The sequence below is a fragment of the Podarcis filfolensis genome (assembly GCF_964270895.1).
Source record: "Podarcis filfolensis genome assembly, chromosome: 5".
In the NCBI taxonomy this organism is placed as follows: domain Eukaryota; kingdom Metazoa; phylum Chordata; class Lepidosauria; order Squamata; family Lacertidae; genus Podarcis; species Podarcis filfolensis.
The window spans coordinates 27232441-27258621 of NC_139608.1; the positions used below are offsets into that span (position 1 = coordinate 27232441).

The window sequence follows — 26181 nt, forward strand, 5'->3', positions numbered from 1 at the left end:
GCTGCCCTGCACAGCAGCAAAAAGAGGGCGGTACTAAACGCCTTTCCGGGAAGTTTGCCTCCTACCAGCCGCCGTCCTGCTTCCGCGGGAGCCATGCGAAGTCGAAAGTGAGCTGGCGGGAGTCGCGTCGGAAGAAAACAGAGAGGCAGGCGCAATGGCAGACCAGAGCTTGGAAATGGCCTCTATGATTCCTGCCCTCAAGGAACTGGGCAGGTAGGTCTCAGGCCAATCTGCTGGAGTAGGAAATGCCCCCCCTTTCTTTGCTTGCTTGCTTGCTTGCTTGCCTGCTTGCTTCTCCGGTGCCCCTAATTTTACTTCTCCCCAGGGAGCCAAGCAGAGTCAATACATTTATTGACCCCATTTTATCCTCACAACAACCCTGTGAGGTAGGCTAGGCTGGGAGAGGGTGATGGACCGTGTAATGGTAGAGAGATACTAGAGGCTTCGAACAGACCTAGCACTAAATTGCAATTCCCAGGATGGGGTGGAGCCATGACAGTTAAAACTAGTATAGAACAGATGTAGCCTTCTTCCGTCCCTCATTCCTTTTCCTGCCAAGTAGCAAAACCAGTGCTTTTTTCCTTAAAAAATGTTTAGGGGTGCTCTCATTTTGACTCAAGAAAACCACCATTTTGTAGTTGAAATCGGGAAAAATAAATACAGTAAATGGACAAAAGTACAAAGATTCACAAAACGTTTAGGGGGATGTGTACCCCTGCGGCCCTCCAGGAAAAAAAAAGCACTGAGCAAAACGTTATTATACCTGTGGGTCTCAATGCATTAGTGATTCTTAGGAGTTTGAAGCTGGAACCCTGATCCCCAATTTTAGCTGGCAAGGAATATATGCAGGTGTCCCTTTAGTTTCCATCGTGGAACCACAATTGATCCTCCAGCAACAGAGAAAGTGCCTCCACTTGGGGGTGGGGGAGTAGCTTTTTAGGTAGACTCTGATACTGTAATTTTATTTCCAATTACAATAATTAAGTGCTAATTACCTCCAACCCCTCCCCACTTTCCCTTGGTGTGTTCCCCAGTTTGACCAGTCAAGAACAGCAAGTTTCTGGTTATTTCATACTTAAGCTGCCTTACTTGTAAAAGTAAATAATTTAAACACCTGTCAGAACTCTTTCCACCTGCTACGGTACTTTATTTCTTTGACTTGAGCACCTTTTAAAAAAACCCAACAGCTATATTTCCATACTAATATATAATACTTCCATCATTGGAAAACTTCACTCCCATTAATTTTGCAGTATAAATGATTCTGTTTTTCAATTATGTTTCAGTGAGATTCTCCTTGCAATACATGCCTGGATTAAAAAAACCCAGACCATTTATTCTCCTCTTTCATATTTCAAAGAAGATTTTAATTAGCCAAAGTGTGCCCTGACATGAAATAAATCTGTACCAGGCCTTTCCCTGCATGAAGTAATACTGTTATGCTCTGCTTTTGCTACTGGAAAATTGTTAGCACTTTTTACTGCCCAACTGAATGGCTGTTTTCTCATTTGACCCCCCCCATCCCCCCCACCACTATGAATAAGCTTGGCTAACACAGCACATTTAATGTCTACTCAGAAATAGGTCCTGTTGAATTCAGTAGGGCTTAGTCTGTGTAAAGTGGGGTTACATCTACAGCCTTAGATCTAATCAATGACCCTTATTCTTTTTACCATTATGTAGAGACTAAACACAAAATTTGAAGGTGCTGCACTCCTTTGAAATGCTTCACAGTCTGATTGAGATTTAGGCATCTTGGATAACTTGGTGTCAACTGACAAATAATTTGCTGGTAAAAAAAAAAGAAATGGAAGTTCTTCCCCAGTAAGATGTCAGGGAAAGTTGGTGTTGTGTCTGATATTAAAGACTCTAATAGTTGCCTCTAATAGTAGTGCAAAGACTCTTAAATTGTTAAAATAACATATTTAAGCAGAAACACAGGTGCAACTTTTAAAACAATTCTTATTTCCAGGGCTACTCCAGAGGAATACAATACAGTGGTACAGAAGCCAAGACAAATACTCTGCCAGTTCATTGATCGGATCCTTGTGGATGTAGATGTGGGTAAGTAAAGGTACTAAAAATAAGGCCCCTTTAGTATTTAGAGCCTAAATACTAAAGGGGTCATATTTTGAAAATCTAAAAAAGGACAACCCCTGCATGATATCTGACCCCCACTGACCTATTCCCAAATATTGATGAGTGGGCAATTCTCAAACAAGCCTTCTGATAGAATATGCATGTTGGGGTAACTAATGCGATTCAAGTGGGGTGGGGAAATACCCTTTTGGAGTGGAATGGAAGATTAACTTTCCTCCAGTGTGAAAAAGTAGTTTGAGGTGGCATTTTAAATAAGCTTTTCACTGACACAGCCAATTTTGTTTAATATAATTTGTTACAATTACTGTATCAGGTTTTGGTTGGTGATAAATATGTGTGATCCATAGACTTGCAGCTTAGTATGTGAGTTTTAAAGAGAAACAAAAATAATTCAGGCATTGCAACAAACCATTGTTGTGATGAGATTAAGCAAACCTGAGCTTCAGGCTTCTGTGCTACTGTTTCTCATCCTTTATGCAGAAGTTAAGTCACTGTAGCATTGAAGAAATTATGACAGCATGCTGTTTACCATGTTTAGCAAACCTTGAAAAGTATGAAATTCATTTTTAAGAATACAGTATTGCAGTTCAGGATTGTCTGTTGCAGCACAGCAAATGTTAAATTTGTCTTGGAACAGGTTTACCGTGGCATAACACGAGTCTTGTTTTCTTTTCAGTGGCTTTAGAACTTGTTAAGAAAACCGAGTCTCAGCCAAGCTCGATGATGTTGCTTGATTTTATTCTGCATATCATGAAATCATCCCCGCTTGTGTTTGTAAACATAACTGTACCTCATCAAGAAAGTGTCACTGATTCAAGCTGTATCGGTGAGTTTATTTTAAAATCCTTGGAATTCGGTATGGTAAATTACGTTACAATAGTGTGCACCACAGGTACTGATTTCTTCTTTTCATTGACCCAGTTCAGATGGCACGCTAAACCATAATTTAGTGTGATGAGAGCAAGCTGCAGTAAACCCTGGGCTTGTGCGCTCACAAACAACTTTCTCTTCTCCAGCACAGCCATGAGGAGGAGTTCAGAAGGTTTTCACTTCCATATCTGCTTAACCACAGCTTATTGTTTTGTTCGAACTGACTAACTGGTTAATTATGGTTTGTTTGAAGGTTAGACCTGGATTCAAATACTAATTTAGCAATGGATTTGCTTAAGCAAGTCACGGGATAGTTTTTTGGGTCATTGACACATATTAAAACAAATAATAAAATTAAGTTTAAAAATCAACAGAACCAGAAGTGGTCAGCGGCAATGTAACAACTCCAAACCAAACTTGGAGGGGGAAATGAAACTACAGCTATGCAAAGCCCAGTGAAGCAACACTTGTTTTACTGATCATTGGAACATCTCTAAGATGCATCATGTGCTACAAGATTTGCAGCCTGCTCATGTACCAGTTCACCCAAAAGTAAGTTTCATTGTATTCAAAGTGAGCATAGGACCGGAAATCTTAACATTTTCTCTCTCTTTTTCTTCTAGAATTTAGCTACTGGATCACAGCAAGGCTTTTGAGAATTGCTGCCGCCCCAAACTGCCAGATTTTGCACGAGAACATCAGTACTGTAGTTTGTTCCTTACTATGCCTTTTCAAAGTCAAGAACTGTGCCATATTCGACTTACTGACGAGAGAATTGCTGCATCTTCTTCAAGATCTCATTTTACTCCATGAAAGAAATGCGGTGGTGCACTTCCAGCAGGATTCATTGAGCTGGCCTGTGACTGTGAAAAGGTTTTCATGCAACCCCAATGTACCCCTGGGCTCTTTAAGTTCTGTCCAACTACAGTTAACGGGCATGAGCAATGTAGAATGCTTGGAGATAACTCTGATGCGGATTCTTACTGAGATAGTTTCTTACGTGTTTTTTAAACCACAAGATGTGACCCTTTGGGCAACCGGGTGCACCTTGTTGGAGTACGGTACTCCAAAAGTTAAAGTTTTGAGCATGAAATTCCTAACAGAATTGGTGCAGCTAGGAGGGCCTCCAGAAGAGCTAGCCAGCAGTTTCTTCTCCGTTTTGGGGGGTATGTTGCAGTTCCTCCTTGAAATGGATGCTGAAGAGCAGGAACTATATGAGGAACCCTTCTTAATATTGGTGAGAACCCTGTTGCCTTTTGAAACGCATTCCTATCAGAACATTGAGCCTCTTTATCTAAACACACTCCTGGAGAAGCTCCACGCGTTGTTTGAAGCTGATGTGCTGAGACTTCTTCAGTCTGAGAAGATGAAAGGAGTGCTATGCCACATACTGCAGTATTTCATGAAGTTTGTGCCAGCTGGATATGAATCTGCTGTCCCAGTTAGAAAGACCTGTATTAACAGCATCTGCAGATCTTTTGTCGCGGTAGTTGGAAGCCAGGTGGAGCAGGAGGTGAGTTGTATGGAAAAAACAGCAACAGTGAAAAATTTGCTTGGTGGCTTAGGTTGAAGGGCACAGATTTTAAGACGTGAGGAGAAAAATATACCGTATTTTTTGCTCTATAAGACTCACTTTTTCCCTCCTAAAAAGTAAGGGGAAATGTGTGTGCGTCTTATGGAGCGAATGCAGGCTGTGCAGCTATCCCAGAAGCCAGAACAGCAAGAGGGGTTGCTGCTTTCACTGCACAGCGATCCCTCTTGCTGTTCTGGCTTCTGAGATTCAGAATATTTTTTTTTCTTCTTTTCCTCCTCCAAAAACTAGGTGCGCCTTGTGGTCTGGTGCGTCTTATAGAGCGAAAAATACGGTATTTTCGGAGAATGCTCAAGCATAGGAACATAGGAAGTTGTCTCAGGCCAAGTCAAATCATTGGTCCCTCCCGCTCAGTGTTGTTTGCATTACTGTTATGGGTCTCTAAGTGATAGGAAGATTCTCATCAGTTTTATTCCATATGGTCGTGTTTTATTTCGTGTTTACAGATATCTCTCCCTGTGACATCTAGATTTCAGATTTGGTGTAATTATTTAATACGTTTAGTTGGATATATTATTTTTACTTGTCTCTGTGGTTCCATCAAAAATCGACAAGTAGTAACAATAAATTTAAAAAACCCCAATAATAAAAACAGGCTTTAAAACAGCAGACAACAAAATTATCAAAGATAAAATCAACAGCTTAAAAAGCAAATGTACATAATATCTGGGTATGTGTAGCAAGGCAACGAAAGTATGATTTTTATGGTCACACCCACACCCCATTTCATAAAGTTCTGCAGCACTATTGAGGTGTGTCTGTGTTTATCTTCCTTAGTATCTGCTGAGTCCGCTTTATGCAGCCTTGGTGACAGAAGCAGAAGAGATCATTCAGGAGCTGCAGTGTAGCAAGAATCCAGAGACATCTGATACTGATGGAGGAAGCAGCAGTAGTGATGAAGTTCCAGAAAAAAGACCACGTCTCAGTCTATCCTTAAAGCACCCTAAGAAGTCGGCAGATCCACCAGAGTATGATGGTTCACTTAGTAATTTCTAGAGAAATGTAGCTAATGCAATAAGCAATTGATGGAGTTGATGTGGTCTTGAAAGCCTTGTCTTCACTTCTGCTTTATCTATGCTTTCAATTATGCTATACAGTGGATTGTTCCTGCATTTCGCCCCGTCCACATAGGCTGGGATACCGTGACTAGAATAAAACACAGGGATGGTTTGGGGGAAAACACAAATGCAGCAGCCTTACTTGCCAAAATTGTGTAATGCTTCGCTGCGGCAGCATAATTTAGCAGCTTAATCTGATGTATTATAATGTAATATTTCCCTGCATTTTGAACATTAAGATATACATTGCTTTTTAAGGAAATTAAGTGGATATATATTTTTTAAAAACCCAAACACAGTTATTCTTCAGGCTGTCAAAATGAAAACTATGTGATAATCACACAAGGTCATATGTATTTACACAGAGTGAAGCAATAAACTTAAAAAAGGGAGGAAACCAAGTAGAGTTTTTATAATGGAGCAAAAGAAAAAAATGGTTGAATATTATCCTGATGTTGCAAAATATCACAAATGGAAACCAATTTTCAACCAACTTATTTTTCTATTATTAGACAAACTTCTGTAATGTTAGCTTATATGCCACACTTTTTTTGACCAACCCACAATCGGCTGAAAATTGCTCAATTTCCTATGATGTATGTCAGTATATTTTTTTAATTATCATGTATCATATGGTAAGGAGTAAATATCTGGTTCAATTTAGCTATTCTAATGTTTTTCCACATTCGGGGTTATATTCAATGTTAGCCCTACTCAGAGAAGATCTATTGGGTTGTATACAATGAAATTATATCATTAGTGTAATAAGTTCCGTTTGCACAATGCATCCCTATGTGATTCCAAATCTTTCTGGGCATTCCTCCCAGCACTGCGGAGCAGATTTGGATGGGTGGGGGGAGGCGTATAGGGAGAGGAGAGAAAGGAGGAGTTCTGTTGTGCAAGCAGAATTTCTTGCACTAATGAGCCAATTTTGTTGGATACAACCATTTTAAATTAACAGATGTTACAAACAGGTTCATTAATTTAAGTGGGTCTATTCTGAATAGGACTAACATTGGATACATCTGTCAGTTTGTACTGTATAGCACCAGTGCCTTTTTCCCCCTAAAAATGTTTAGGGGTACTCTCATTTTCCTACTCATATTGAAATATGGCCCCTCAATGAGGCCAAACTTAGATTCACAAAATGTTTAGGGGTATGCGTCCCCCAGAATCCCCCCAGAAAAAAGCACTGTATAGCACCATACAAATTTCTTTTTAAAGGGATAGCTCAGTCAGTAGAGCATGGGACTCCTAATCTCAGGGACATGGGTTCAAGCCCTGCATTGGGCAAAATATTTCTGCATTGCAGGGGATTGGACTAAATGACCTTTGTGGTCCCTTCCCACTCTACAAATTCTATGATTCTAAAACATTCTTATTTTATAACATTATTTACATTGTTCTAAAATTGATTGTTTTGTAGCCCCGGTCCTGTGAATATGAAAATGAAGAGCACACTGTGGAGCACTATAATCAAGAAAGTGGAATCTCTCCTCTTGCTTTTGGAACAAGACCCTCTTCCGGTGGAATTTCTACAAAGCATAGAGGGAATTGCTTTAATAATTCAACTAGGTGTCTTGTGCACAGTGCATTCTACACAAAATTTCAGCAGGTAAAATTACCGGTCTTTGTAAACTACAAAGTTATAATGACAGTGGATTTGTTGACCAGACATTGTGTACAAAAACTCACCCTGCTCATTGGTAGGTCAGCCTTTGCATTGGCTAAAAGGTATTTTTAAAACATGCTCTTCCACGTAGCTTAAATCTAGATCTTTTATGCAGGAGAGGGCTTTGAATGCATTTTGAAGATTTGGACGTGTGGCAGAACTGTAAAATGGATTGTGTTGTGTAAGGATTCTTTGCAGATCTGAGACGTGATTAGACACTGTTCTTGAGCTGTGAGAACAGCAGTTGACTGAAATCAAACATGTCATATGATTAAGCCATTTCAGTAACCAGCTGACTTCTTTTCTTTAACAGCATACACCATCAAGTTGGTTTACGCAACCATAAACATAATAATACTGTTTGGCCTTCAGAATCAGGGGAGCATGTCCAGTTAACCTGGATATCAGCAGAATTTATCATGAGAGCACTTAAAGCTTGTTGGAAGCTTTTAGATCCTGCTTCACGGATAGTTGACCTAGAACCAGTGATTCAAAGAGTCGTGAAAATAATTGATGCTTTACTTTATATGCAAGGTAAGGTGCCATTTAACGTAATAACAGTTGTTAACAAATGACACTCTTCTGAAAAAAATGCTGTTATTTAGCTAGTACCTAATAAAGGATAAATGGTGCCATTAGTTCTCATAGAACATTGTTCAATTTGGTTGTATACTTTTTGATGTTTTGTTTATTGTTTATGACTACCTTTGCTATGTTTGTAGCTGTGTAAATTTTTATGTGTTGTAAGCTGCCTTGAGTATAGTTTTAACTCTAGAAAGGCAGCATACAAATAACATGATTGATGGATTGATTGTGTTGTCATAATTAAATTGATAATATAACCAAAGAAGTAAAGAATGGATCGGAAAATGTTGAGAATTTGCTGCAACTGCCAAATAGAATTGCTATATTAAATTGTAACGGTTCAGGAAACAGAAGCATAATAGTTTTGCAATAAGAGAGAATAATTTTGTTGAATAAATGGTTAAGGCTGATACCAGAAATAAATTAATGGTTTATAATCTTTTGAACAAAAGTGTATACAATCCTTGAATTTACTAAATGGTGATGGCATTTACTACTTAGCAACTAATTTGTATCTCACTGGACAATGTAAAAATAAGCAGCTGTGGAACCCCCCTATTATTATTATTATTATTATTATTATTATTATTATTATTATTACTACTTACTTACTTATTTCACTCATGAAACACTTCCCATGAGGCATCCTGAAACATATAGAAACATATATAGAACAATTGCATAAAAACAAGTGTATGTATATTCACACACACAGTTTAAAACTCCACCACCACACATATAAAATCAATTCAGTTCCAGTACAGTGGTACCTCGGGTTACATACGCTTCAAGTTACAGACTCCGCTAACCCAGAAATAGTGCTTCAGGTTAAGAACTTTGCTTCAGGATAAGAACAGAAATCGAGCTCTGGCGGTGTGGCGGCAGCAGGAGGCCCCATTAGCTAAAGTGGTGCTTCAGGTTAAGAACAGTTTCAGGTTAAGAACGGACCTCCGGAACGAATTAAGTACTTAACCTGAGGTATCACTGTACAGATACTTTTATTCTGATTTGGGCCATTGGTCTATTTAGCCCAGATCTGTCTGCTCTGACAGACAGCTGGCTTCTAAAGTCTTCAGTCAGAGGTCTTCACAGCATAACTAGGATGCTTTCATCTTAATGTGCCAGGGATAAAATTTGAGACTTGAGGCATGGCAAGTATGTGGTCTGGCACTGTGGTCAGTGCCAATCGGAAGGTCAGCAGTTCAAATCCCCACGACAGAGTGAGCTCCTGTTGCTCTGTCCCAGTTCCTGCCAACCTAGCAGTTCGAAAGCATCTTTAAAAAGTGAGTCCAATTGTTGTGTGGTGCCTGTGCTGGCTAAACTTGTGTACACAAATTATCTGTGAGCCTGCAGTTCTTGGCATTTTACTCTTTAAGTGAAAGTGAGTAAAAGACAATGATTTTTTTAAAAAAAGAAGCTGTTTTTATGTGCCATTTTCCATACTATTTGCACACTGCAAAAGTTTTCTGCTAGGTTCATTTTAATATCAAGCAAGCATATTTGCTATACTCCTTTTGGTGCCTGATAAAAACAATCTTGTTTAGACAAGCCTACCCAGATGCTTATAAACCTGAGGAAATGTTAATCCGTTTTAGTATTTTAACCTTTGTTTAAACCACAGAGCCTAGAGCTTGCCGATCAGAAGGTTGGCGGTTTGAATCCCCACGACGGGGTGAGCTCCCATTGCTCAGTCCCTGCTCTTGCCAACCTAGCAGTTCGAAAGCACATCAGTGCAAGTAGATAAATAGGTACCGCTGCGGCGGGAAGATAAATGGTGTTTCCGTGCACTCTGGTTTCCGTTTCGGTGTCCCGTTGTGCCAGAAGTGGTTTAGTCATGCTGGCCATATGACCCGGAAAGCTGTCAGTGGACAAACACCGGCTCCCTCGGCCTGAAAAGCGAAATGAGCGTCACACCCTTTGACTGGACTTAACCGTCCAGGGGTCCTGTACCTTTACCTTAACAATGACATGATACCGTCATTTTATCAGCAGTGTCTGTTTCATAAGCCACCTGAATTTGTGTTTGTTTTTTCCCTCCTCTAAAAGTAAAAATCCAGCTTAGCGAGGAGATTATTGAAAATTTACTTGGAATACTATGTCTGCCATGGATTTCCAGCTACTCCAGTGACCCTTCATTCAAGTTGCCTGCACTTAATTCAGATCTTCTGGTATTGAGTAAACATACTTCAAGCCATTTTTGTAAGTAAAAAAACGTACCTTTTGCTTCGAAATTTATTCATGTTTCCACCCTATCATTCCCTCCAAGGTTTCTAGAAGTGTCTATCAGCAAAGAAAAACAACCGTGGTGATGGAACAACAAAATAAAAAAAAGCAGAACAGTTTACAAAATATGCTAGTGACATTTAAGTTAAAACACAGCCAACACTAAAATGTGTAAAAGGTCTGGGCAAATAGAAAGGGCTTCATCTTAAAAGATATTTAATGTCAGTCCCAGGCAAGTCTCTCAGGAGAGCATTCCAGAGTCAGGGTGCCATAGGCGAAAAGGCCCTGTCTTGGGTCATCACCTGACTTACCTCGAAAGATCAATGTGTTGAGGGATGAGATGAATGCTGAGACTGGTTTATGCATGGAAATAAGGCTGTTCACAGTGTTTAAAGGTTAGAACCAACACTTTGACTCGTGCCTGAAAATGGACTGGGAGTGGGTGCATTTGTGTTAAGACTGGTGAGGTATGTTCCAGTCTACTAGTTCCAGTCAGTTTTCTAACCACACTACTTTCCCCACAACTGAAGCCTCTGTGCCAAGTACATAGAGAGCCCCATGGCCAACATACCGCATTAACACAAATATGTCAGAGTGTGAATAACTGGCCACTTGCACTTGGATAACTCTGCTGTCCTCCACTGAAAAGATACTTTCCAGTTTGAATGCTTAAAACTCCATATACTATTTGTGGAAAATCAAGGATATAATGTGTCCTGGCCTGTGTAACCATTTATTTAGCTTTAGCTTTTAAAATATTGGCCTTAATGACTGCAGTCCTCTCAGTATGAAATAATATACTGTTGTGCTTCTGAACTTGCAGCAGTTTGATAATTAGGGGTGTTTATGAGGTGTAAATTTGTTTTCAATGCTTTATTGATCTATATATTTATTGATGGTGTATGTATATACAGTTGGCTTGTGTATTTTAGTCATCTTTTGTATATGATTAGACTTGTATACTGCTTGGAGATGATTTTTGTTATTTGTTTTTAGCAAGTGGTTTATAATTTTTTTAAATAAAATATGTGGGTGCCATCTAAAAATGGCTAGATGGTTGTCCTTACAGTGCTTTTGTATTTTTTTATTCCTTTTAGCACCTGAGATTCAGTCAAATTGCGTGTTTCTTCTTTCTCTGATTCCACGAAGATTATTACATCTGAAGTGGAGGGATTCTTTATATCAGCGTACCCTGCAGAGTCCGCATGAAATTATCAGAGCTAACTGCGTTAAAGGGTTTCCTTTCCTGTTACACCAGTCAGATGTAAAATCCTCCACCCCTTTGCTTGGATCTTTCCTGTAAGTAGTGGTTTTAATTCCAAATAAAATTGGGGAAAGGAAGAATGATCTGCCAGCTAATAGATGTACAAAGGCCTTGTCAAATATGAGTGGTGCAGCTGAGGCGGGATATGGTAGAGAGGATAGAAATGTATGACTCGCCATGCCACTTCTTCTGTCACCCATATATAGGAAGTGTGTTCCATAACATGAGTGTCTTTGTACAGTGGCACCTTGGGTTAAGTACTTAATTTGTTCCGGATGTCCGTTCTTAACCTGAAGCTGTTCTTAACCTGAAGCACCACTTTAGCTAATGGGGCCTCCTGCTGCTGCTGCGCCGCCGGAGCAAGATTTCTGTTCTTATCCTGAAGCAAAGTTCTTAACCTGAAGCACTATTTCTGGGTTAGCGGAGTCTGTAACCTGAAGTTTATGTAACCTGAAGCGTATGTAACCCGAGGTACCACTGTATTCCTTTTCTGGACCTGCTAGGGTGTCTGGATGCAGCTCCACTAATGCAAGGGCTTTCGGCTGTGCAATAGAACTTCCCTTCCTACTCCTTCCCATATGCTGCCCTAAATATTTCTGGGATTTTCCGCTACCCTCATGAGAGGAGTGAGAGAGAGAGGGCACGTCCTATGGCACAAGCGGAAATCCTTGTCTTAACAGAAGTACTTAATTGGATACCACTCTTAGGTTTCTTTTGAAAGTGGTACATCCAGCAGCATTTACTGTTTTAAAAATAATGTTATATGTAGAAAAGGCACCGGACACTTCTTTTTATTTCAGAGACCACATAGGGGATGAATCTCTATTAGTCCAAAAAGCTTATGCCAGCATCATTGGAAAACTGGCTTGCTGTCTTTCTGGCAACTTCAGTATAAGACCTTCCACAACTAAACCTGGCATCGAGCCCCAAAGTTGTGACATCCTCTGTAGCAAAGTTATCGTGACTTCTTCTGAGCAAATGTGTGCTGTAAGAGCAGATGTCTTTAAGCCATTTTTAAATCTTCTTGAAAGCAATGTAGCCAGTTCAGTCAAGCTTGGTAAGTTCTTTAAGCATACACTATATTATTTTCCAGTCTCTTTTTTGCATGTTGTCTTCGTTGTTATTTTACTTGGTAAACACAACATAATAATGTGAAGTGCTCTTATTCTATGTGCCAGCCAGTTGTGCCTTCTTTCGGGATTCTCCATTCCATCTCTCTTTGTGGTTTTCAGTTGCCCTCTTTCCCACTCCGGCCCACAAAAGACCCTCAAAATTTTTGTGGCACCTGCGTAGACTGAGCACCCTCAATAATTCTGATTTGGCTACTTAGCTGTCATAGCACCTAAGTTTACTATAAGCAGGTGTTAAAGTTGATCCCATGACAAGTATGGAAGCATGGGTGTTTGTGTGGTGTTCCTTGGTTGCAAGAGCTTTCTGTCCATTCTTCTGGATCAAAGAGTTGATAGGGAGGCACACCTGCAAGGTGTGAAGCATGGCTGGTGGGAAGGATACCTCTTTCTTTGGGAAATGAGAGAGCATCCCAGTGGCTTCTGCAACAGGGTCTCATTGCTGACCCTTCCACAATACAAGAGTCAGTGTGCTGCTTTCAGTGTAGCAGATGCTGTTCTTGGGAAATTGAAATTGATTGAAATACTTTATTGTCACTTGTACAACTTGTATACAGTGAGATTACATGAGCACCCCCCACTCAGCTCTCTTAGTCTTAATTCCCCTCATTTACTGACGCACACCCACCAGACCCGAAAGTCAGTTGCCCCGTTGTTATCTTTTCAGTCAGCAGCCTAACAGCCCATGGATAGAAGCTGTTCTTTACCCTGTTGGTGTGACTAATCATGCTTCTATATCTTCTGCCTGAGGACAGGAGATCAAGAAAGTGCCGGCCAGGGTGTGAATAATCCCTGATAATTTTTCTCACTCTCCTGAGGCAATGTTCTTCCGCTATTTCATCCAGTGGATTCACGGGACAGCCCATAATATCTTGTGCTGTATTCACCACCCTCTGTAGGCGCTTCCTATCAGTTGATGTCAAACTAGTGTACCACACCGTGATGCAGTATGAAAGGACACTTTCTGTTGTGGACCGGTAGAAGGAGATCACCAAATGTTGATTGACATTGTTCTTTCGCAATACTCTGAGAGGTTGTTCTTCCCTGGCACCCTTCCATTGGGAAATGGGAGAGCAAATAACATGCAAATTTCTGGGTCTCTACTGTCCTTCCCCATGTCTCACTGTAAGGCGAATCCATGGTACTGCTTACATTTCAAGTTATTCAACCAGGAAATAAGGAAGGCAACTTTTTTGTCCTTCCAGAAGGACAGGGCTTGTTAATCAATATGGGGAAAAGCGGGTGAGGAAAGGAAGCTGATCTACACGCACGTACACCTTTGAGGCGAAGAGGGCCGAACAATATACCGCGCCGCGCGTGCACCTCTTCGCCTCAGCCATTCCCCTCTTCCCCCGCCCCCCATGTTGGTTGAAGCGGGCGGAGCTAGTCGCGCACTCGCGCCTGAGGTGACAGCTGAGGCGGCTGCGCTGTGAAAGGGGACTTGGGCAGGCGTGCACGCCGGAGGGAGGCATAGGGGACGTGCACGCACAAACACACGCACGGCCTGGGCCTGAGTGAAAGGCAGCGAGCGGCAGTGGCCACAGTGCAGATATGCACATTTACAGTCTCCTCTCTCTCTCTCTCTCTCTCTCTCTCTCTCTCTGGCACCGTCCACTCGGTCTCGGGGCCGAGAAGACGCGCTTGCATGCGCGCACTTCCCCCAACACACAGAGACGCGCGACCGAGCGTGGAGAAGGGGGAGGAAGAGGAGGCGGGTGGGGGAGGAGGAGGAGGAGGAAGAAGAGGCGCTCCCGGTGCCGAGGGAGAGCACTGGGCGGCTGGGCTGGTTCCGCCGAGGCGGCCGCGGGCTGTTGGCGGGGCGGGGACGCCCCCTTCCCCCACCTTCTGCTCCCCCCCCCGTTCCCGGTACTGACCCTCACACCGGAGCCAATATTCCCGAAATTAAGAGGAATAATTTCTCAACACGACTTCGCAACAGACTCCCACTGCGTGCGGAGAGCTTCCTGAATGAAGCCTGGAGAGCAAGAGGGGTCGGTGCGCACCAACCCCTCTTGCTCTCCAGGCTTCAGCAAAAGCCTGCATTCGCCCCATAGGACGCACACACATTTCCCCTTCATTTTTGGAGGGGGAAAAGTGCGTCCTATAGGGCGAAAAATACGGTAATAACGTGGTCAAAATATTTGTGAGTGAACTTCATAGTCTTCTTAAATATTTTTTATCTTTTGTGAACATGATTGTAATTTGTGGTAACCCAAATTATACATGTTTGATTTTTTTAAAAAAAAAATTTTAAGATGTATAAAATACGGTATTCCACCATGTGGTGTTAACTTTGGTCTTACGATAAACAAAAATTGTTGAATGTGTTGTTTCTGTTACTTGCTCTTCTAGTATTAATAGAGAACATTCCTCTCCTTTGTAAACACCTGGACTTCAAAAAAGATGAATTAAATGTAAAAGCGATTGTTGGGGCTTTCTTAAAGCTGATGGAAGATCCCGACAAAGATGTAAGAATAGCCTTTAGTGGCTGCATCAAATACATACTGGATTCTTCAGACTCTGAGGAAGATTTCATTAAAGAGGTGAGTTTCTTAAGTATCTTGAAGCCTGAAAGAGAGAGCAACCTTGAATGTAATCACAATAATGAATGCATATTGTTTCAAATTTGCTGTTTCAGCTCTTCGTTTCGAGAATGAAAGAAGCCTACACAAATGCTAAAATATCAAAAAATAGTGAGCTGAAGGAAACATTGATTCTCACAACGGGTGATATTGGAAGGTACATTTTAGTGTCTTCTTTTCTAACTTCTCTTAAGTATTCTGGTTTCAGGAGACTTATTCTGAGTTATGGAATATTCTTATCGGTTACTTTCTTTACGAATCACTTTCCATGAGGCATCCCGTAGCAATTTACAGAACAATTTTGTATATAATGACAGCGAAAAGTTATGCACATATAAAAAAGGATTTGATTTTAAAAATAAATAAAACTAAACCAGCACATATATAGAATCAATTCAAATCTGCGATAAATGTCTCTACTTTAAAGGTTTCAGGCATGAATTATCTAGTGCATTGGTGTTACTTTCAAGCAATGTCTGTCTTTCCCCCCTTTTATTTTGTAAGGGCAACGAAAGGGAGCTTGGTGCCCTTTGCACTCTTGCACTTGTTGCATTGCTTGTTGTCCAAATCGGCCTCTGTGGCTGGAGCAGCATATACAGAAATCAGAGCTTTGGCTGCCACCAAGTCTATAAAGCTGCAAGCCTTTTTCAGTCAATACAAGAAACCAATCTGTCAGGTAAGAAGCCCGAATAATATAGGAAGAATACATTGTATTAACCTTTTAATTGCTTAATGTTCCGTAGAGGGCTACAAGATCATGTGCCCACAACTTCTCCCCTAATGTACGCATATTCCTCTTGCCCACTGTGGGGAAGGATTGTAGTTAAGATTTACACATACTCCAACCCTAACCATAATTCGTGTTAACCATGGCTTGCAAACCTTGGTTAAAGGAGGACCCTTGGTTGGTGTAGATGTAAACTTAATGATGGTATAAAATGAAAGCAGTTAGCATGAGTGGAGACATGGGTTCATTCATATATATATATACATATATATATATATATATATATATATATATATGATGGTAATTTGGTTTTTTGTTTTGTTTTTTAGTTTGTTGTTTTTAATTGGATTATGATAGATATGTTAACTGGCTGATGTTACTGGGAAATCAATAAAAATGATTTAAAAAAATAAAAAAATAAAATAAAGGGTGTGTGTGACCCTGCAGCCCACTCTTGTCTCTTAGTCATGGCTGGAGACCTGGAGAATTTTGTTCAGTCTTGGGCAAAGACAAAGACGATTCTAAAGTCAAAGCTATGCTATGCTAATATTGTCAGCGTTGGCAGGAGAGTTGGATCTTAATTGTTTTGCGTTTGGCAGGAGTTTTCTGGTGGGGACAACATTCATTAGCAGAACTGTAAGCGGCTCCAGGTTGTAAAGAACAAAAACCAATACCTTTGCTCTTTAGTCAGCTGAATGTTTATAGCTGGCATAATTGTCCTGAGGGAAGAATTCTAATTTCTGTATGAGAGAAATAACAGTGAAATGTATCTCTCGATGCTTAGTTTTTAGTGGAATCTCTGCACTCCAGGCAGTCGGCAATGATTTGTAACACTCCCGGCCAAAGCAGCGAAGTACAGAAACAAGAAATTGCTCATCAAAGGGAAGCTGCCCTGGACATGTTATCTGAAATTGCCAATGTTTTTGATTTTCCAGACCTCAATCGTTTTCTCAGTGTAAGTTGATGGTGGTATATTCCAGAGCAGGCATCCCCAAACTTGGCCCTCCAGATGTTTTGGGACTATAACTCCCATCACCCCTAGCTAACAGGACTAGTGGTTAGGGATGATGGGTATTGTAGTCCCAAAATATCTGGAGGGCTGAGTTTGGGGATGCCTCTTCCAGAGTAAGAATAAGTCTTTGCATGTGTTTCCCATCTCAGTTTTCTCAACTCTTCCTTCGTAAATTGTTGGTATTACTGGAGATGATTATGCAGATTGGTAAGATTCCTACTTTTTTTCATTTATTATATTTTTAGCTCACCTTTCTCCGCAAGGAGATGAAGGTGCTATATGTGGTTCTGCTTCCCACACGCCCATTTTATCACCTCAGCAACAACTGTGAGGTAGCTCATTTCCCCAAGCGAAAGGGGAGCTGAGAAAAAGGTTTCCTTTTTCCCACAGGCCTTTCCCTCTGACATATATTTTGCCTTCTTCCGCATTTTTATAGGAAGGGTTATTTTAGCCTGGAGTCTGTTGTGTTTTGTGAAAGATGCCGATTCTTTGCTAAATAAACCCATGAAACTTATTAACTGTAGGGATTTCCCAGTGTTGGTTGTTTGAGGTTTTCCCCATCGTTGAAAAGTTATTTGTCTGGCTTTCTGCATGTCTCCTTTCAGGCCAGTAAGTTTGGAGCTTATCACTTTTAACCACAAGCAAATGTTCATCTTCACTTGCACAAGGGGAAGGAAATGAGGTGTCAAAGCTCATTTTGGCTGTCTCTCTATTTTGCCAGCGGACTCTCCAAGTTCTTCTGCCTGACCTTGCTGCCAAGGCTAGCCCTGCAGCCTCTGTGCTTATTCGAACGATAGCGAAACAGCTAAATGTTAACCGCAGAGAGATCCTCATCAACAACTTCAAGTACATCTTCTCTCATCTCGTCTGCTTCTGTAGTAAAGATGAGCTCGAGCGAGCACTCCACTATCTCAAGGTAGTTATGTTTTGCACTTGGTCTATGAAACTGGGAAAATAAGAATAATTAGGTTGGGGATTATATTGAAGCACACAAATAAGTGACTTATATCCTCAAGATAAGAACTCAGAGCAAGCATGTGATTAGCATAATGAATATTTTTGGTAGGCCTAAAATATTCTGGGTTCAAACAAGCCAAGAAAAATATATGCCTAAAATTAATCTGGTCAAGAAAAATTCTCAGTCAACAGTTTCTGCTGTTTCTAGATCCATAACCAATCTAGATCGGGGCGGAGCAAGTGGGCTAATTGGCATGGGCCTACGATTTTGAGGGTCCCTACTCTGAATCTCCCTGGTAGAAGCAAAGGGGCCCTTTGGTAAAGATTATTGAAATGAGGCCTACATTTTCCATCTGGCCTGGGCCTGTTACCAGCTTTGCATGGCACTGTCCATAACCAAAACCAACTTGTGCACCAAGATCTTTTCTTGATGTGTGTTAATAGCAGTTGTTCACTAAAATCCTTGACTGGGGTTTGCATTTCTGTATTATTATCTCTTATTGTTGTGCAAATGTCTGGTCTATTCTTTATTTCTTTGTTTGTTTTTCATTTGCGTTCCATAGAATGAAACCGAAATCGAACTTGGAAGTTTGCTGAGACAGGACTACCAGGGATTGCATAATGAATTATTGCTACGTATAGGAGAGCACTACCAGCAGGTCTTCAATGGTTTGTCGATTCTGGCTTCATTTGCCTCCAACGATGACCCATATCAGGGACCAAAGGACATCACCTCTCCCGAACGAATGGCAAGTAGCAGTGCCACCACAGTTTTCTTTCTATCATTTTAGAAGGAAAGGAGGGCTTTTGTTCTTGTATTATGGTATGCCATTAAGTATACAGAAGAGAGGGAGAGTTTCTTTGCATTTCAGGAAGAGTTTTCAGAACATTAAAAGGGAGCTTGTGGGATAAGACCAAAGATCTATCTAGTACAGCATTCTGTTCCCATAGTGACCAGCCAGATACCTCTGGGAAGCCCACAAGAAGGATATGAGTGAATCTTTCAGAAGAGCTCAATATCGTGAACAAAATCAGCAGATTGAACAAGCAGCTGGTTGTGGGGTTTTTGCTATGGAAGTTACTAGTGGGAAGTAATTAGTTACGGACCAAACATCCCAAGCAGATTAGCTTTGTTTAAATGCAGAACTGCACTGGACCAACCAGGTTATGTTTGAAAGCATGAACTCATTGATTAAGAAAGATCAGCAGTTCATTGGACCCTGGGAAGTTCTAATTTTCCAGAGTGGGTGTGCAAAGGTAGTATTTTACCATACATTATTTTGCACATCAACTATGTTTTTAAAGAGTGGATGTGCTGTGGGGTTCTCTTAGTAATGTGTTTCAAAGTGGAATATTTACAGAGTATTATTTTTATGACTATCTAGGCTGATTACCTGCAACCAAAATTGCTGGGCATCTTGGCCTTCTTCAACATGCAGTTGTTAAGCTCCAGCATAGGAATTGAAGATAAGAAAATGGTGAGTGAACTCCGTCTGGGTGGTAGAACCCCTATGTGGAGCTTCATTTGACACGGGTACAATTCTGGGATTAAGGAAGAAGCTGGGACAGTGCTAAATTTCTTTGAAGCCTGGCGGAAAAAGATAGAAGTCCAAATTCAAAAGAGAATAAAGGGTGGTGAACAGTTGCATACTTTTATCATGCAGCTTGGTTGTTAAAAATAATTCTTCTTTTTTCTTCTTCTCAATTGCAGGCCTTAAATAGCTTGATGGCTTTAATGAAGCTTATGGGCCCTAAACATATAAGTGCAGTAAGAGTGAAGATGATGACAACACTCAGGACGGGGCTGAGATACAAGGATGATTTCCCCGAGTTGTGCTGCAGGTAAGAACACTGTGCACTGATTATGACTACAGTCTAAGGCAGTTATGGCCAAACTTGGCCCTCCAGCTGTTTTGGGACTACAACTCCCATCATCCCTAGCTAACAGGACCAGTGGTCAGGGATGATGGGAATTGTGGTCCCGAAACAGCTGGAGGGCGAAGTTTGGCATCACTGGTCTAAGTGCTTTATTGTGACTTATGGTGAATCCCTGTGTGAGTAACTGCAAATAATTATGGTAGAGAAATCTCATGATTTTTTTTTTTTGGATGTCTGTGTACTGAGAAATATATAGCGATGCTCTGTATGTTATGATGCTGAGATTTTTTTTTTAAAAAAATTTGTCCTCTCTGTTTAGGGCTTGGGACTGCTTTGTGCGCTGCTTGGATCAAAGTCACCTTGGCTCCCTTCTCAGTCACGTGATAGTAGCTCTGCTGCCCCTCATACATATTCAGCCGAAAGAAACAGCAGCCGTCTTCCATTTTCTTATCGTTGAGAACAGGTATTCTGACATAAAACATTTTAATAATGAGTTTGGTGGTATCGTACCGACAGTCAGTTTAGAGAAGAGCTGCAGCCAAAATTGTGTCTATTCTGGTGTTAAAAAATAAATAAATCTGTAGTAAGGTAATTTTAATTTTGTGACCTGCATAAAGGAGAAACTTTGCATTATTTGTTTTGCATAATTTATTCTACAAATTTGCTCTTCAGTATTAATTATTCTGATAGGTGTGTGGAAGGGCCAGAACTATGCAGAGTCCTGAAGTTTCTCCCCCAGGAAACACGGTTGCAAAATCCCTTTCACAGGTGGTAAATTGGAAAGGGGTCCTTTCACAGATACGGGGGGGAGGGGCAATACAACATTTTCATTCAGGTTCATGGGAAGCCCATGCTGTCTGCCACTTCTTTTTATTTTAACTTTCCTCCCTCCCTCCCCCACCCCTGTCAGCAGCAAACAGCAGAGCATTGGAGAGTAGGGGTACAAGGTGATTCTCTTGTCAAAACCCAGCTTTTATATATCTGAATCCAGTGTTATTTTTCTAGAAAAAGAGGTGCTCACCGTGAACACCTCCCTCGTTCTCTTAGAATAGCAATGGTGCCCACCTGAGAGGTGCCAGAAAGGAGTTCCTGTGAGTTCCCCCTGAAAAAAAATCTGTCTAAATCTATATCTGAATACAAAAATAAAAGATCTCTAGATTTTTCTCAACTGTAATAGAGTACTTCAGTTTTGCTAATTCTAACCAAATCAGTGAACAAATATGTGTTGGAACAATAGTGGGTCTTGAAGTTTATATAAATAGCTCCCTTTTAGTTTGTTTTTAAATTATTATTATTATTATTATTATTATTATTATTATTATTATTATTTCTTCAGTGTACTGCAGGGGTTTTTTAAAAAAAATGTGCATGAGTGTTTTGTAAGAGATTTTGTTTTATTCATTAGGAATGCAGTACAGGATTTTCTACATGAAATATATTTTCTGCCTGACCATCCTGAACTAAAAGACATTCAAGTCGTTCTTCAGGAATATAGGAAGGTATAGATTTTGTGATGTTTTGATATCATTTGAAGTTGGAAGTGGGGTGTTGGATATCTGTGATGTCCAAAGGGTTACATCATTCCAGTGTTTGTGTAAATAAAAGTGGCTCAATTAGCATGCTATGTTAAACCAATGGTTTACAGTGAACATGTAGATAATTCTCGCTTCATTCCTCCTCTAATTCGAAGAGTAACTGTGAGCCCTGCCTTAGCGTTTTGTCGGAACCAGGAAAGATGGTTTGTTTTGTTCCAAACTACAATGTGAAGACAAGGTTTGCTGCTGGATTACTAATTATGATTTGTTAGAAGCAAAACAAGCCATAATCCCATAAATTGGGGATCGGGTTTTGTTGCTTACACTAGGGGAGAAGTAAAGTGGGAGCAACCATGATGCTCATACTAAACAATGAACTATTATTTACCATGATGTGCAAACACTACTAGTGGGAGAATTTTTTTTTGAAAATTTACCTGTAAGATTCCCTTATGCTGTTTGTCCTAATGATAGACAAGCATAAACATGGTACGAACAATATAATATGGCACAGACCACTTCCCTTTTCCCACCAAAACCAACTGGGGGATATACTCAACTAAATTGGAGTAGACTCGTTGAAATCAACGGACTTCAGTTTGATTAATGTTGGATAATCCCCCACTGTGTGTTGGTACATTTAACAATGGGTTTGTTCATCGAAACATGTACTCTGATGTATTTTGCCTTAGGAGACTTCCAGGAGCACAGACTTGCAGACAGCGCTACAGCTCTCCATGAAGGCTATTCAGCACGAAAATGTAGATGTTCGGATTCATGCTCTCACCAGCCTGAAAGAAACATTATATAAAAACCAAGTAAGTAAAACTGTAAAGCTCAAAGGCTCTGAAATGGGTAGCTAGCACTGCAATTCTGTACGCGTTTATTTGGGAGTAAGTACCATTGAAATATGAGACGCGGGTGGCACTGTGGGTTAAACCACAGAGCCTAGGACTTGCCAATCAGAAGGTCGGTGGTTCGAATCCCCACGATGAGGTGAGCTCCCGTTGCTCGGTCCCTGCTCCTGCCAACCTAGCAGTTTGAAAGTGCGTCAAAGTGCAAGTAGATAAATAGGTACCGCTCCAGCAGGAAAATAAATGGCGTTTCCGTGCGCTGCTCTGATTCACCAGAAGCGGCTTAGTCATGCTGGCCACATGACCCGGAAGCTGTACGTCAGCTCTCTCGGCCAATAAAGTGAGATGAGCGCCGCAACCTCAGAGTCGGCCACGACTGGACCTAAATGGTCAGGGGTCCCTTTACCTTTTACCATTGAAATTAGCTGGACTTGCATCTGAATAGACATGTAGGATTGTTCTGCAAATAATCACACCGTGTATCTAGAATCATAAAACTACACCACTGATTCTAAAACCACATTATGAATATGAATGCAATTAAGAATAAGCCAAGTTATTGCCTTTGTGATGAATTTCTCTTAATTTCATATTAACAAAGCTACCCGTTTGATTTTAGAATGAAAGAAATGTAAACTTAGCTTGCATTCTAAGAATCCTACAGTGAAGCCATCCCTGCCCCCCGCCACATTGTTAATTCTGATCTTTATCCGAATAGACTTCTTTTGCTCCCACCAAAGAAAGAGAGTATTTCTATTTTATCCAGGGTTCCAAAGCACTCAATCATTTGTAGTATAATGTCTGTTTCTTCCTTTCTCTTGTCAGCATTGCTGAGAAAGGTGATCTATACTAGATAAATTATGTGATATTCAGTTACCAGTCACACAGTAAAGGAGCTTGTCGTTTTCAGTGTCAGCCTAACAAGAGAAGAGAGATTTGTTGTATGTGGTGCATTCTTTCTCCTTGGCTTTTTAAAGTATCTGTTTCTTAATTCCACCTTAATGTGCACAATTGTACTTGCAGAGTAATTACTGGACAATAGGGAGCATTCCCCCACACATTCTCTAATGTTCGCCTTTTGTTTTTGAGACCATTCATTGGATTGCCCAGCACTGATTTAGCTTGGATAAGAGAAAGAGAGCTCCTTTAGTCACTTGTGGAGGTTTTCAACCACTTTTCTGAAGTCAAACATGCTATGCGGCTTCTGTATTGAGTTTTCCGGAAGTAAATGCTTCCAGAAGTAAATGCTTCAGTTTTCGAACGTTTCGGAACTCAAATGGTCTTTCAGAACAGATGACGTTCGAAAACTGAGGTATCACTGTATAGTGTGTACATAGCCTGAGTTGGATGGGTTAATAACTGACCTGGTATAAGGGCCCCATCTTGTGTCTATTTCATTCGGTGTCTAGGGCCTAGTTTGTAGCTGTACTGAGTTTTTATTTTCCTTATAACTGTGCTACATAAAAAGAAGACATTAATAATTACATCTGCGTCTGTACTAGAATTGTGCTTAGATGTTCTAATTGTTTTATAGCTTGTGTGTTCGCTGCCCGGGATTCCTTTAGAAGGAAGGCTGGTATATGAATTAAATAAATAACAAAATAATTAATATGGTATCACATTGGAATATGAAGTATGCATGTATAACTTGCTCTCCCCACCCCCCTTCTTAGGAGAAGCTGATAAAATATGCAACAGATAGTGAAACTGTGGAGCCAGTCATTTCCCAGCTGGTGACTGCCCTTCTAATTGGCTGTCAGGATGTGAATTCTCATGCCCGGCTGCTTTGTGGAGAATGTTTAGGTGAACTGGGAGCTATAGATCCAGGCAGGCTGGACTTCTCAACAAGCAACAACCAAGGAAAAGGGCTTACATTTGTGGTAAGGAATGCTAATACAGTCATACCTCGGGTTAAATATGCTTCGAGTTGAGCGCGTTCGAGTTGCGCTCCTTGGCAACCCAGAAGTAACGGAGCGTGTTACTTCCGGGTTTCGCCGCTTGCGCATGCGCAGACGCTCAAAATGACGTCACGCACATTCGCAGAAGCGACAAAAAGCAATGTGCGCATGCGCAGATGTGCCATCGCTAGTTACGTTTACCTCTAGATGCGAACGGGGCTCCGGAACGGATCCCGTTCGTATCTAGAGGTACCACTGTACCGGCATCTCATGTAGTGGGTATCCTTGTATCAAGGCAAGGAGAAATCGGTAGTTGTATAGGGTTGTATGCAATGCTGCTGCTCTGCTCACACAACATACTTCTGAATGAACATTTTTTGTATGTGGCGGTTTCTCACTAAAGGATGAAGGGGGTCCTTTCCCAGCTTCATATTACAGGAAAGGGGGAGCTGCTGTAGTCTGTTACCATCTTTCCTTGCCCCTTGGGCTGCTCTGGGCCGGTAGAGTGATCACTTGTTTTGCTGTTGCCTTTGCTGAATGCCTTTGCCCCGAGTGTTATGACTCTCATTGAAAGTCACGGTGTGACTTCAGTGACCCTGGAGGACTCCCAGCCCCCATCATTTCCTAATCCCAATTTAAAACTAGATTTTTGGTAGTGACCAGGCAGAGGATATCAACAAAGCAGCTCATCTAAGAAATCTTACTGCTTTCCCCTAAGACTGGTGTAGAAGATCCAGATTTTGCTTATGGATTATTCATGGAGTTGACAAGAGCGTTCCTTGCTTATGCTGATAACGTCCGGGCTCAAGATTCTGCATCATATGCCATTCAGGTAAGGAAGGTTTGTTTGATAAAACGGTATTGACAACTGCCTTTTTATCAAAAGGGAAAAAAGTGCTTGAGATTGATCTGGCCCTTGGAGCCAGTAAGGTTTCACCACCCTCTCTTTTATTGGCTTAAGTAGCTTCAGCTCGGAGCTTCGATCCAAATACCAACTGCAGAAAACCTTTGCTTTACGATAATTCCTGTTCAAAATCTGGTTTGCAACTCTCATTTGAAAGCAAACTATGTTATATATAAATTGCCCAACATTTGTCTATATCAGATAACCACAACATTTTCTTCATTGCTTCAGATGCCTTGTCAAGATTTATCTTTTTGCCCAGGCTTCTCCTGGACCCTGTTTTATGTGTTTGAATCTGTTTCATTTGCTTTTATATGCTTTTAGGTTGTGTTTTGTTTTCATGATATATTGCTTGTTTTTTGGACTGTTGTATATTTTTTAAAAAATAGTAACATGATACAAATGCTTTTAAATAAATGAATGTATTAAAATAGTATAAAGATTGCAAATATGGTGGTGAGTGTCATCTGGATGAGGAAAAACTTAAACATGTAGCAGAGTTCCCAAAAAATAACCAGACGCAATTGTACTTCATCCAGCAGATCTTTTACTGCTCCTGAAGGCAAATGAGCATAATGGCCACAAATCCAATACATTCAGGACTGGCACAGTCCATAAGACATCCAGTTGCAGCAGACTTAACTTAAACTTAACTTATAATAAAACTAAACCTCTTAACTTACAAAAAGACTAAACCGTAACACTATAAAATAAAGAACACCACACCAGAACAAAGAGAAAGTGAGTGAAACCCAGGCTCTCCTGGCCAGACTGTAACAGTCAGCATGATCTTGACAGAAAGGATAACAGAACCAGCTTAAACCAGCTGCACTCAGCTTCCCAGAAGGAATAACCTAAACATCAGAAACCTTCTGCCTGTTTCTTTCACGTAGAAAGAAACCTTCTAGAACCCTCCTGAACTAATCAGAATAGGAAAAATCTTTACACATCAGATCAATACTTTCTGTACTAAGAAATGCAAACTAACAGTGAGAAAGGTAATTGGGAGTGGTGAAGAGGAGGGGCCACCTGAGGTACAGTCCTGACAGCCAGACCATGGTTTTGCAGTGATGTCTTAAACTGGACTAGTGTGTCTAGCATGAATGAGGCAATGGAAGTTTTCATTTTCTGTTTCATTGCTTAAGAATAATTCATGTTGAATAGTTTATTCTGTACAGTGCAAATGTATTCATGTAAAACTTGCTCTCTCTCTTTTTAGGAGTTGCTTTCTATCTATGATTGTAGGGAGACAACCACTGACAGCTCAGGAGGCAAGCTTTGGAAAATGTTTCCTGATCATATTCAGGAAATATTGGAACCTCATTTAAGTACACGGTATGTGTG

General features: G+C 40.8%; 1 protein-coding gene across 1 annotated transcript in view; it reads left to right on the plus strand.

The window, feature by feature from the left end:
* The first annotated feature begins 56 nt into the window (after positions 1-56).
* Positions 57-26181, plus strand: part of ATR (ATR checkpoint kinase) — a 48750-nt gene continuing 22625 nt past the window's right edge. The window contains exons 1-24 of the mRNA XM_083613625.1: positions 57-213; positions 1973-2064; positions 2777-2926; positions 3594-4483; positions 5339-5529; positions 7046-7234; positions 7605-7825; positions 9923-10075; positions 11197-11398; positions 12164-12420; positions 14843-15033; positions 15129-15229; positions 15577-15748; positions 16584-16754; positions 17533-17727; positions 18332-18517; positions 19154-19246; positions 19480-19610; positions 19966-20109; positions 21052-21145; positions 21874-21999; positions 23709-23915; positions 24652-24765; positions 26057-26172. Of these exons, the coding sequence (XP_083469751.1) occupies positions 155-213; positions 1973-2064; positions 2777-2926; positions 3594-4483; positions 5339-5529; positions 7046-7234; positions 7605-7825; positions 9923-10075; positions 11197-11398; positions 12164-12420; positions 14843-15033; positions 15129-15229; positions 15577-15748; positions 16584-16754; positions 17533-17727; positions 18332-18517; positions 19154-19246; positions 19480-19610; positions 19966-20109; positions 21052-21145; positions 21874-21999; positions 23709-23915; positions 24652-24765; positions 26057-26172 (4445 nt within the window). The 5' untranslated portion in view covers positions 57-154. The remainder of the gene's footprint in view (positions 214-1972; positions 2065-2776; positions 2927-3593; positions 4484-5338; positions 5530-7045; positions 7235-7604; positions 7826-9922; positions 10076-11196; positions 11399-12163; positions 12421-14842; positions 15034-15128; positions 15230-15576; positions 15749-16583; positions 16755-17532; positions 17728-18331; positions 18518-19153; positions 19247-19479; positions 19611-19965; positions 20110-21051; positions 21146-21873; positions 22000-23708; positions 23916-24651; positions 24766-26056; positions 26173-26181) is intronic.